At 49.9% G+C, this 12,124-nt stretch overlaps 1 protein-coding gene across 1 annotated transcript; it reads left to right on the plus strand.

The window, feature by feature from the left end:
- Positions 1-4,223: 4,223 nt before the first annotated feature.
- On the plus strand, positions 4,224-7,801 carry TCL1A (TCL1 family AKT coactivator A). The gene is made up of 3 exons (XM_040257610.1): positions 4,224-4,343; positions 7,192-7,362; positions 7,745-7,801. Exons 1-3 carry the CDS (start codon positions 4,224-4,226, stop codon positions 7,799-7,801), a joined length of 348 nt encoding a protein of 115 aa, XP_040113544.1.
- Positions 7,802-12,124: the final 4,323 nt, after the last annotated feature.

Consider the following 12,124-nt stretch of genomic DNA (forward strand, 5'->3'; position numbering starts at 1 on the left):
GCTTGACGTGAGTTTCACAATGAGCACTGATGGGAGAAAGAATGGCTTTAACATTTTCACGGTTATTTCGTTTTATAAATCTTAGTCATACCTTAAAAACTGGTCTTAAAGAAGTGTTTCTCAATCGTGGTTGCCTATTAGACTCACCTGGTGAACCCTTTAAAACACAAAGCCCAAAGCCTCAGTCTCAGAGATTCTGGTCTCAATGGTCTGGGGTGGGGTCCAGCCACAAGTAGTTTATAAAAGCTTCCCAGATGATTCTAATAAACAGCCAGGGTTGTGAACCATTAGCTTAGTGGTTTGGTTCAGTTTGCTTCCCAGCTGGTTCTGTGGTAAACACTCTGCCTGCGAGTACAGCAGCTGCAGGAGGCATGGGGGTGACCCCTGGCCCGGGAAGATCCCCTGGAGGAAGGACGACACCCCACTCCAGTGTTCTTGCCTGAAACATCCGCAGACAGACCAGCCTGGCAGGCTACAGTCCATGGGAAAGGAAAGAACTGGACATGACTGAGCGGCTGAGCCCACACTCATCGGGGGCCACTCACTGTAGAACCCAGAGGCCTGGACCCTAAGTAGCCCCAAGTAGGTTCTTTATAGCTTGTTACATTCTTTGATGATGGTTAGAATATCATTGTGGAGAAGGCAATGGCATCCCACTCCAGTACTCTTGCCTGGAAAATACCATGGATGGTGGAGCCTGGTAGGCTGCAGTCCAAGGGGTCTCTAAGGGTCGGACATGGCTGAGCGACTTCACTTTCACTTTTCACTTTCATGCACGGGAGAAGGAAATGACAACCCACTCCAGTATTCTTGCCTGGAGAATCCCTGGGACGGGGAGCCTGGTGGGCTGCCGTCTATGGGGTCGCACAGAGTCGGACACAACTGACACGACTTAGCAGCAGCAGCAGAATGTCACTGAGGGCTTCCCCGGTGACTCAGTGGTAAAGAATCCGCCTGCCAATGCAGGAGACACAAGAGACGCAGGTTCAATCCCTGGGTCGAGAAGATCCCTCGAGTAGAAAATGGCAACCCATTCCAGTATTCTTGCCTGGAGAATCCCATAGACAGAGGAGCCTGGTGGGCTACAGCCCATGGGGTTGCAACGAGTCGGACACGACTGATTGAGCAATGTCATTGATGAGCAGTGTCATTGATGACCAAGATTTTAAGAAGAAAATACCTTATATATTAGAAGTGATTTTGACAGAAAGTAAGAGAGCCTAGAACTAAATGATAAAGAAACCCATATCTAATCCTTGTGTCGTAAAGAGACCTAGAGGGAACTGGTGGAGGGAGGCAGACACCACCATCTCTCCTTTCTGATCCTCCCTTTGTAGACCAATACTTAATGCGCCCCAAAATTCCCTGGGGATCTTGTTACAATGCAGATTCTGACTCAGTAGGTCTGTAGAGGACTTGAGACGTAGCTGGTCAGAGACCATACTCAGAGCTGCACAGCTCTAGATCATGCTGATGACCATGACTCGCCCCCAAACCCTCTGAGGAACCCAAACAAGAAGAATGACTTCCTCATTCCCGAAGAAAGAATTCTCCTGGCATCGTTGGTATCCAGAACCACTCTGCTCAAAACTGTTCTTAACTATTTTCTCCTCCACTAGGCAATTTTATCAGAGAAGCAGGGATTGGTGTGTTAGAAATGGGCTTCGAGAACATCCATCTAGCTTGACTCATTCATTAGGAAAGTATGGCAATGGGGCCAAGATGGCAAAGGATTTGCCAAGGTCACAGGTAATAGAGGCAAAGTCAAAACTGGCTCCAAGTTAGGACATGAAAGTGTCAGTTAAAGATACTATTAAAAAAGTGAGTCAACATAATTGCCTTGTGTTACTTTTTATATGAAATATCATGTTCATTATCCTCAGGGAGCTAGTTGTCTAATAAAGCCCAGAGCTGGAAAGGAACACACAACTCTAAAGCTAGGCTGGCTGGCCTTGAGCCTTAAGATGGGGTAGATACAATGCTAAAGGGGCTACCCTATGGAATTTCCATAAAGAAGGTTCATGCCTCCAACAGAAGCTGCTCGACAAATTCCCCAGTCATGTTTATTTTGCTCATTGATTCTTGGACCTGCTTCTCAAATGATTTTCTAAATCCTACACAAGAATGACACACTCCTATTTAATGTTAAAAAGCCCTCGTGTGAGACTGAAGACGTACATTATTCTTTCAATATGGGGAGTGTGAGGGGCAATCATATTCCCAGAACATTCAGAAGTGTATCCAGCCAAATGGGCCTCATTATTGGTTCATCTTCTGTGGCCTCTTAGGAAAGCAGACGCGTGCTAATGAAATCAGCAGACCCCACAGCCTTCTGGGTCCTGAAGCCATTCATGTGGCTGGCTCCTGAGTGCTCCCTTCCCTTGCCAAAAGAGGCCCTCCCAGCTACACTGTTTAAGCTGGACTTGTTCTCGTTTATACCTCAAAGCTCTGGACTGGGCTGACACTTTGTCAGCAGAGTGTGTGACCATGTTATCTTGTTCCCAGTGGCTGTCTGGGTCTGGAATTAAGAATCAGCCAAGGGGAAAGTGAAAGTGAAAGTGAAAGTGAAGTCACTCAGTCGCGTCCGACTCTTTGTGACCCCGTGGACTGTAGCCCACCAGGCTCCTCCGTCCATGGGATTCTCCAGGCAAGAATACTGGAGTGAGTTGCCATTTCCTTCTCCAGGGGATCTTCCCAACCCAGGGATCGAACCCAGGTCTCCCACATTGCAGGCAGACACTTTAACCAGGGAAGCCCAGCCAAGGGGAAATCAACCTGAAAGCCACAAGTCTGAATATTAAATAGCAGCACCACTAGGGGCTGCAGTGGGAAAGAGGTTTCCTGGACTAAAGTCACCTCCCTCCACTTCCAACTTTACTTGGTGTCTGTCTTCTATTTTGTGTTCCTGATAAATCCTGATGTATCTCTGTTTCCTTAGGCCACCTCAGCACCTTCTGAGGAATTAAGCTGTCTGGATAGGCAGAGATGCAGATTCATACCTTTGCTGTCAGGGGGCTCAAGTGTCAAGGTCATTTTCACTTCGGAGACATTTTCAAAAGATCACAGACAATTTTCTCAGCGCCTAGTCAGAGAGATGAGAAAGAGCTGGAAGGTGAGGCAAGAAACCACGGGTGATGTTTGAGCAACGAGGTTAGAGCCCCTTTTACATGTTTTTCATTGTATTTTATTTTCCTAATTGCTTTAATGGGCATGTGGTACTGCAAAATGAAGTGAAATTGTTTTCCTCAGTTGATGCAATTTACTGAGAGACAGTTTGATCCTATAACACAGGGACTCCTCAAATCCATTGATATTGGGGTGGAGGGAGGGGTTTCTTTTTAAGCCTTTATTTCGAACGATGTTTTCACTAATGAATACAAAGCCTATAAAGGGAAAAACCCATGTTTCTTCACAACCCAGTTTCACAACAGCTATTAGATGACCACAGCATCATCAAAGAGTGGAAAATGTGTGGAGGAGGGGCACGGGGGCTTCAAGAGTTGCAATTTACCAAGGAAATTGATACCCAAATCCACAGGCTAAAAGTGGTGCCGTGAACCTGGGAAAAGTCCAGGCCTCGTTCAGGCTTGCACCCATTTCTTCTGATCCCAGATGTGGAGGGGGCCCTGGCTCTGGGTTGCCCAACGTCAGCTGTGAGTTCCAAGCAGAGGCTCAGAGTCCCAATCTGCAGGGTGGCTCCAAGGAGCCGCACACAGACAGTGGAGTCCCGGCATCCAGGGGGGCGGAGGGCGCTGGTGCCTGCCCACAGAAGAAAAGGCCAAGGGAACAGACCTGAGTGCCTCCCCGGCAATGGGGAGCACATGGCTGGCTCAGGTTGGGCTAGAGGAAGCCCTGAGTCTGTAGGACTGCATGTTGAGCTAGAGGCTGCCAGGGTCTCAGAACACTAGGCAGGTCTGGGTGCAGGGCCCACGGATCCTGTTGTGCCCGGCCCGCCCCGGGCCCGCTCCGCCCCGCCCCTCGCCCGGCCCAGCCCCGCCCCGCCCTCCCCTCGCCCAGCCCCGCCCTCCCCTCGCCCAGCCCCGCCCTCCCCTCGCCCAGCCCAGCCCCCTTCCACCCCCCTCTCGCTCCACCCCTCCTCCAATCCCACCTCTTGGGGGCGCCCGCGCGCCCTCCGGCTATAAAGCATCGAGGTTCTGCAGCCCGTGGACCAGCGAGAACCCCCGAGCAGCTCCTGCACTTGCTTCCAGACCCCTCGAGGCACCATGGCCGAGGGCCCGTTCTTCATGGGGGACACACCCTTTCATCCGGACCACCTGAGGATGTGGGAAAAGGCTGTGTATGTGGACGAGAACCAGCGCACCTGGCTGCCCATAACCCTCAAGGTACAGCCGCTGTGGGGCCAGGCGTGCAGGGCAGCATGGATGGCCCACCCATGGCCCGGGGTCTGGACCCGGACGCCCCAGGTCGTGCAGGCCCTAGAGGACACCCTCAGATGCCACAGGGCGAGGGCGGCGGCGGGGAGACTCAGAAGGGCAGGTCCACTCAGGGCGGCCAGGACACACAGATGAAACCACTCTGAGCTTGGCTCAAGGACGAGAGGTTCTCCAGGCCAGGAAAGGAGGGTAGGAGAAACACAGAGCCAAAGGATGGGGACCCAGTATGTCTGGAGTGTATGAATATGATCTCGAGTAAAATAGGATTTCTCTGGATCTCAAGGACCTAATCCATAAAATGGGAATAATCTTTTGTCCGAAGTGATTTGGGTTTCCCTGGTGGCTCAGGTGGTAAAGAATCTGCCTGCAATGTGGGAGACCCAAGTTGGATTACTGGGTTGGGAAGATCCCCTGGAGAAGGAAGTGGCAACCCACTCCAGTATTCTTGCCTGGAAAATCCCATGACCAGAGGAGCCTGTCAGTCTACAGTTCGTGGGTTAGGAAGAGTCGGACATGACTGAACAACTAACACGAGAAAGTGATTACAACGCCCTTGGTGGATTATCAGAATCTCCATAGGTGAAACCCAGAAATTTGTATTTTGAAAGGACCCTCCACAAATTAAGATCAGCCAAGTTTGGGAACCACTGCAGTAGAGTTTGGGATATTTCCTACCTCCTCAAGTCTTTGAAAGAAACAAATTCACATGGCATAAAGCAGTACCGAATAGACACTGACTTTGTTTTATGTGTGATGCCTTAAGACCTTAAGGTGGATCTTTAGTTAATACTAACTTTTTTTTTTTTAAGAAGTACAGCTCTCTTACAAGCACTTTCCATCAGAGCATGGGTTTTCTCAAAGAAACTTAGGTGAAAACAGTTGAAACTTTCCATATATAAACCAAAGAAAGAATATATAAAAGTATAATTGTCATTAGAACATTTATGGAATAGTAAAATTGCAAAAAGTTACTGAGAATGCTTGTTTTCCCATTTCATAGGTGAGGAAATAGAGGCATAAAAATGTACATTTGTTCAAAGTAGTGCTGCTTGTAGGTAATGGGGTTGGGATTCCAGCGCAACATCAGCTAAAATGTAACCACCATCTAAAATTTGCATCTTTATTGTCCTTTAAGATTTTGAAATATATATACCTTTAAAAATTGAGTTAAATATTCACTTTAAGCCAAGTATTTGAGGAAAGTGTAAGTCAATATCTTTTTTTAATCTCTGGTTGGGGCATATCTTCTTAAACATGATGCTGAAACTGCAAAGCAGAGTTTTTCACATAATCATTATAAATGCTGGACAAAACCATTTAGCAAACCATGGGATAGAATTTTCTCCACATAATTTTAAAGAACTAGTATTCTTCATCTGAAAAGATTTATGTAAGTCAGCAACAAAAAGATGAATAAGCAAATTTCAAATGGTTCAAGGATATGGAAAGCCATATCCTAACATGGCAAGAATGGTGATTTCCACCCTTGCACTTTGCAAGATATTCTGAATTGTTCTTTAATGGTGAATTCTAACTTACTTCATAGATAAAATTTGAAAAGCCGTTTCCACTTTGGAAAAATAATCATTGAACAAAGATAAGTGTCCTGTTGATATGCCAAAAATTCTAGCTTGTGGGGATTTGCAGTGGGTGGGATTAAATCCCACTGCTTTTGAAGCTGATATTCTACTCAGGGAGAGGGACAGCACAGTAGGTGAGGCGAGTGGGAAGTTGTGTAGGATAACTCCAGTGGGATGGCAGGCAGGAACCAGTGGCCTGGGGTCTTCATGCAGGTCCTCTCCAGAGTCTTCATTTGCATGTACCTGAAAATTGCCCATCATTTTCTCTGAAACCTTTTTGGACATCGGTTTGGGCACGCCCCTTATGGATATCATAGAGTTGGATTCTTCTCACATTTGTTTTTATAGATATACATTCATTCGAACCAAGATCTGCCTTTAAAAAGGATGTGAGTCCTGCATGGGTTTAGGGGAGAATGTTCCAGAGGACAAGCAAGTAGGAGGGATTTCTACTTGGAGGGAGTGTGTGTGTCCCAGACATGGTGAGGAGGTCAGTGTGGCTGGAGTGGATGGAGGAACCGGGATGGAACAGTAGGAGGTGAGAGATGAGAGAGGAGGTGAGAGAGGCAGGGACCTGGCTCAGCAGCCCTGTGGGCCACGGTGAAGATTCCAGTTCATCTGCCTGCGACTGGAAGCTGTCGAAGGGCATCCAGCAGGGAAGAGACAAGATTTTTAGACAGGCACCCTGGCTTCGGGGCTGAGACTTGGCTGTGGGTCAGAGGACCAACTAGGCGGTAGGCTGGGCAGTTGTCTCTGTAGTCTAGTGAGAGGCAATGAAACAAGGACTGAGGTGGAGATGGCGAAACATGCTCTGTTACCTGATTCCAGGGTCTGGGGAGATCTTGTTTCAAAGGGGATGCATGATAATGAATAATCGAAGAAAATCCCACATCAGCTGAAACGGACCCCAGACGCCATGGTTACAGAAGCCCCAGGGCCCCGTGGCATTCCCTAGCAACTAGGCACTGGTCACAAGGTGGACCTTCTGAGGTCCCGTCTGGGTATCTAGACCCATTCAAGTGCTGCTCATCCCAGCCCAGCCCGAGCCCCCTGAGAGGAGCGTTGTCCGGCTTAGGGACTGGATCTTCAGGGAACAGTGACCACCAGCATCTCAGCTGCAGGCTGGGCGGGTGGCTGGATGGTCCGTGGGTATTTGTGCTGGACAACCTGTGGGTACTATGTCCTGAGGGTGTACCCCGGCCTTCTCTTCTCTTCAGATAGAAAATAGCCTCCAAGTCCTCTTTCGTCAGCAAGACGTGCCCCTGGGGGAGCCTGTGCCCCCCAGCCAGCTGGGCCCGCAACTGCTGCCTGTCATGTGGCAGCTCTACCCCGGGCAGAGGTACCGAGCCTCAGACTCCAGTTTCTGGCGCATAGTGTACCATGTCGAGGCAAGTGTGGGCTTCTCCGGGGACCCGTCAGATGGTCGTGGCTGGCCCCGTTCCCCCGCCCCCATGTCTGGCCCCTGCAGTCTATCTGTTCCCTCCACTTCTAAAAAAAAAAGGGGGGGGACTTTACAATGGCAGATATTTTTAGGACTGAATTGGTGAGACATTAAAAGGGAATGACCAGCCACCCTCAGGGGTCTCTAACAGAAGCTCCCTTGGTGGCAGGCGCCTCTCTGGTGGGCAGCCCAGGACTGCAGGCTTGGGGGACAAGCGCCCCCTGGGGTCCCCCCCCACACAGGTTCCCAGCTGCCACCCCAATCCCAGGGCCCAGAGTGGGAGGGGACAGAAGATCCCCGGCTCTGGCCTCCACTTCCCTCTCTCACAGGTCGCTAGCACCGAGGAAATGCTCCTGGAGCAGCTGCCAGACCCAGTGAACCTGTGACAAGGTGAGCACCCCAGGGGCAGGTCAGGAAGAGGGGATGCCCCTCCTCCCCGCCGTGGAGGCTGTGCTGACCCCTATTCCCAACTATGCTGACCTCCGTGGTGCTGACCCCTATTCCCAACTACGCTGACATCCATGGGGCTGGGACCCAGGCTCGCTCTCCTTTAACACCTCAGGAGCCAATCAAGTCCTTAATATTAGGGGCGCATAGCTGCACGGTGCTTCATAGGCGTGGGCACGGTCCTTTGACCTTAACATCACCAGACCTGGATAGTATTTAACTTTATAGGTCATAAGACGGGGCGAGGGGGTTGAGACATACGATGACTGGTCGAGATCTCAGTCAGGTTTCGGATCCAGGTCTTCTCACGCCAAGCCCGCTGACTTGGGCGTAAGGCCTGGGCTCTGGGAACCAGCACTGACCCCCTAGCTCCCCTATCCAGACGTCAGCCGCTCCACACACCCCCACCCCTGCATTCCGCCCCTTCCATCCCTTTGCCCTTGACCTTGTTCTCTTTCGTCCCAAGTCCGCAGCTCCCATCTCCTCCCAAGCCCTGAGCCTGCCAGGGGGATGTTAGTGCTTCCGTTCACCTTCCTGTACCTATCAACCCTGTGTGATCTGCTCCACCACACCCGGGTCGGACAGACGGACAGAGGATGAGTTCCCCCGACCGGACCTGCCTGCGGGAGAGGCCGTGTGGGCACAGCTTCGGGGTCCACGTATCCCGGCCTCTACCTGTGCCTCTGGTCTTCTCAGCTGCCTGATGGTCTCAGCCTCTCTCCCTGTTCCGTCCCTCACAGCAAACAGTGTCACGTCCTGCACACCCTGGGCTGCTTCCCGCTCTGTCCCCTCAGCTCTGTATCCCGGCCGCAGGGCATGGGGCCGGCTTGCCTGCGCTTGGTCTCTGAGCCCCTGAACCCCTGAACCAGCTGTCTCCCGTGGTCCTTGCCTGCACGTGACCACGCCTCCGAGAGCCCCGCCCACACCTCCGAGAGCCCCACCCCCTGGCCGAGCATCCTAGGTGCGGTTCACAGGACGGCCTGGGAGGGGCTTGGGTCAGTGCTCAGGACTGCGAAGCTTGTGGTTCAGAGGCGCTCAGCCCGGGACAGGCAGGAGGCCCGGCAGGCCAGCGCGGTGGACCGGCTCTCTGATTGCCCACCTGTGGAAAGAGAGATTGGAGGTCCCCCTATTTTACAGATGCCCTCAGACCCGGATGTTATGAAGTTGTATGTGGCGTAAACACTTTGTAATGTTGACTGATTAAATGGAAGACAATTCATCTAACTTTGTGCTGGACCAGCTTCTATCCTTGACCTTGATTCTAGTGGAGAGAAGCAGGAACAGACTGTCACCAAGTACGAATATTTGAAAGGGAAAGAATACTCATGAATTTATATATATATATATATATATATGTATGTATATATATATATACTTTTTACTTTGGAGTTAAGACTGGAATTTATTTTCATATAATCCAAATGCTCAAAAGCCCAGTGTTCTTAGAGGTATAGTTTTGAGAACCACTGGAGTAAGTGACCTCAAAAAGTCACAGTCAGCATCTCCTGGTATTCTCCTCCCTTCCTGGCCCAGCCAGCTCTGTCTCCTGTCCTTCCCTGGGTAGTTCCAATCCCAGTCTGAGCCCCCTCCTGCCTGACACTGTCCCCAGCCAGCAGCCAGAGTCCTTCCCTTCCTCCCAAGCCCCAGGCCACAGCCTATCCCGAGGAAGCCTCCTGATTCCTTCTCAAGATTCCCTGCCCCTCCTTTACCTTCTGAGCAGGTAAACAGGACCTCAGGCATCACAACAGAATGCCTTCCAGTCAAAAGAATACTGCTCTTCTCCACTTGGTGTAACCCTAGTCCCTAGCTCTTCATCACAGAGCCATGTCAGGGTCAGGACACAAACATCAGTAGGTGGTTAAGTATCTGAGAATTACATTAAAAAAAAAAAATACTGCTTCCCTGGTGCCTCAGATGGTGAAGAATCTGCTTGCAACACAGGAAACCCAGGTTCAATCCTTGGGTCGGAAGATCCCCTGGAGAAGAAACGTGACAACCCACTCCAGTATTCTTGCCTGGAGAATCCCATGGACAGAGGAGCCTGAAGGGCTGCAGTCCATGGGGGTCACAAAAAGTCAGACATGAGTGACTAACACACTCAAGTAATCTAATATGAGAATTGTAGAAGAAAAATATCACTTTTCCTGGAGGGCTGCAGTCCATGGGGGTCACAAAAAATCAGACATGAGTGACTAACACACTCATACAAGTATCTAATATGAGAATTGTAGAAGAAAAATATCACTTTTCCTGTTTTATATTCTCCGATCCCCGTCTTACCAAGCATTAGACAGGTGAACGTCTGGCTCCACACCTGCCTGGGCCTGTGTCTCTTATTTTAACCCTGTCGTTTTGCACGGTATTTGACAGTGCAGGAATTTGGTCTGTTGGAGCGTCAGAACCTTGGAGAAGAAAGAGTATCCGTGGTCAGCCAGTGGCCTGTTTTAGGAACAGGCACAAGAAGAGGAAAGTTCTCAATTGGGGCTGAATGTTTGTGTCCAGCACTCGACCCCCCCACCCCCATATTCATATGTTGCTGCACTAACTGCCGGATGTGTGTATTTGGAGGTGGGACCTTTGGGAGATGATTAAAGTGAGAAGATGGCCTGAGGATGGGGCTTCCACAATGGAACTAGTGCCTTTTTAAGAAGAAGAAAGATCTCTCCACGCGCCTGCACCAAGGAAAGGCCACGTGAGGACCCAGCAGGAAGACAGCAGTCAGCAAGCCAGGACCACACACTGGACACGGAGCAGGCTGGCCAGCACTTTGATTGGACTTCTGACTCAAGTTGAACTGGGAGAAATAGATACCTGTGGTTTAAGCCCCCAGGTCTGTGATGCTTTGTTAGAGCAGCTCAAGCAAACCAAGGCAGTGTTCATGAAAATTTTGGAGTGGGTTGTCACGTTTCGTCTCCAGGGGATCTTCTGACCCAAGGATTGAACCTGGGTTTCCTGTGTTGCAAGCAGATTCTTCACCATCTGAGGCACCAGGGAAGCAGTATTTTTTGGATGCTGACTGTGACTTTTTATCTCTTTGTGATGCCACAGACTGTAGCCCGCCAGGCTCCTCTGTCCATGGGGTTCTCCAGGCAAGAATATTGGAGTGGGTTGCCATTTCCTTCTCGGGATCTTTCTGACCCAGGGATCGAACCTGCGTCTCCTGCATTGCAGGCAGATTCTTTACTAAGCCACCAGAGAAGCCCTTTATGAGGATAAGTCATCCTCATAAATTGTAAATTATAAGTGTGATACAGAATCTCAGTTTTCTGCAACAAGAATGACTTTGAGGTTGTGATTGAGACCCCCAGGATGGAGAGTGGTATTGTTGAGGTGGGCTCAGCAGGACAGAAATGTCCAGACTTTTAATAACATGAGGTTTGAGTTGCTTGTGACGTTCCAGTTAAAGAGTCAATAGGCCGTTGTTTGAATATGGATCTAGAACTCCCATCAGGACTAAAGATATCAGTGTAGGATTAAAATGTCAATGGCAGTGAAAGCCAGGGACCTGGCTGAGGCCCCTCATGGAAAGATGGTGGTATCTTTAAAACCCTAAAAAGAAGTATTTAGAGGGCAACAGTGCTAGGCTGCGGAGAACACTGGCAAGAGGCTGAACAGAGAAAAGTGGGCATCAGATTTGGCCATGTGGAGGCTGGTGGTGACATCGTCAGAAGTTTGCTGTGATGGGGGTGTGGTCTGGTCACAGTGGGCATAAGAGAGAAGGGGAGTGAGGAGGAACAGCCCTTGCTAGGATCTTTGCTGTGGAGAAGTGTGGTCGCAAGGGGGCTTTGGTCAGGGGTGATGGATACTCCTGTGTGCAGCCGAAGGGAAGGAGGGACAGCAGAGAGGCCATTGTCGAAGGGAGCAGTCTTTTTTAAAATATTTATTTTATTAATTTTTAAATTTATTTGTCTGTGCCGGGATCCCTGATCTTCGTTGCGGCATGCAGGCTTTTTTAATTGCAGCATGTGAACTGTTGCAGCTTGTGGGATCTGTTTCCCTGACTGGGGATTGAATCCATGCCACCCGCATTGAGAGTGCAGAGTCTTAGCCACTGGACCATCAGGGAAGTCCCAGGACCAGCATTCTTGAGGAAGCCAAGCAAGATGGAGTGGGTCACAAATGTATGTTGGCATCTGACAAAGAGCTTCACCATTTACCAGTATCATGCCAGTCTTGTTTCATTCTCCACCCTACAAAGTTGGGGTTTGTTTTTTGACTGAAGTATTTTACAGGCTGTATAATTTCACCCACAAGTAATTTAT

The sequence above is a fragment of the Oryx dammah genome, unplaced genomic scaffold, assembly GCF_014754425.2.
Source record: "Oryx dammah isolate SB20612 unplaced genomic scaffold, SCBI_Odam_1.1 HiC_scaffold_16, whole genome shotgun sequence".
Lineage (NCBI taxonomy): Eukaryota > Metazoa > Chordata > Mammalia > Artiodactyla > Bovidae > Oryx > Oryx dammah.

Excerpts from the sequence above, each read along its gene's own strand:
- TCL1A (XM_040257610.1), top strand. The coding sequence starts at position 4,224 with ATGGCCGAGGGCCCGTTCTTCATGGGGGACACACCCTTTCATCCGGAC. Across the intron at positions 4,344-7,191 it reads GGCTGCCCATAACCCTCAAG|ATAGAAAATAGCCTCCAAGT; the intron begins GTACAGCCGCTG and ends TCTTCTCTTCAG. Across the intron at positions 7,363-7,744 it reads GCATAGTGTACCATGTCGAG|GTCGCTAGCACCGAGGAAAT; the intron begins GCAAGTGTGGGC and ends CCTCTCTCACAG.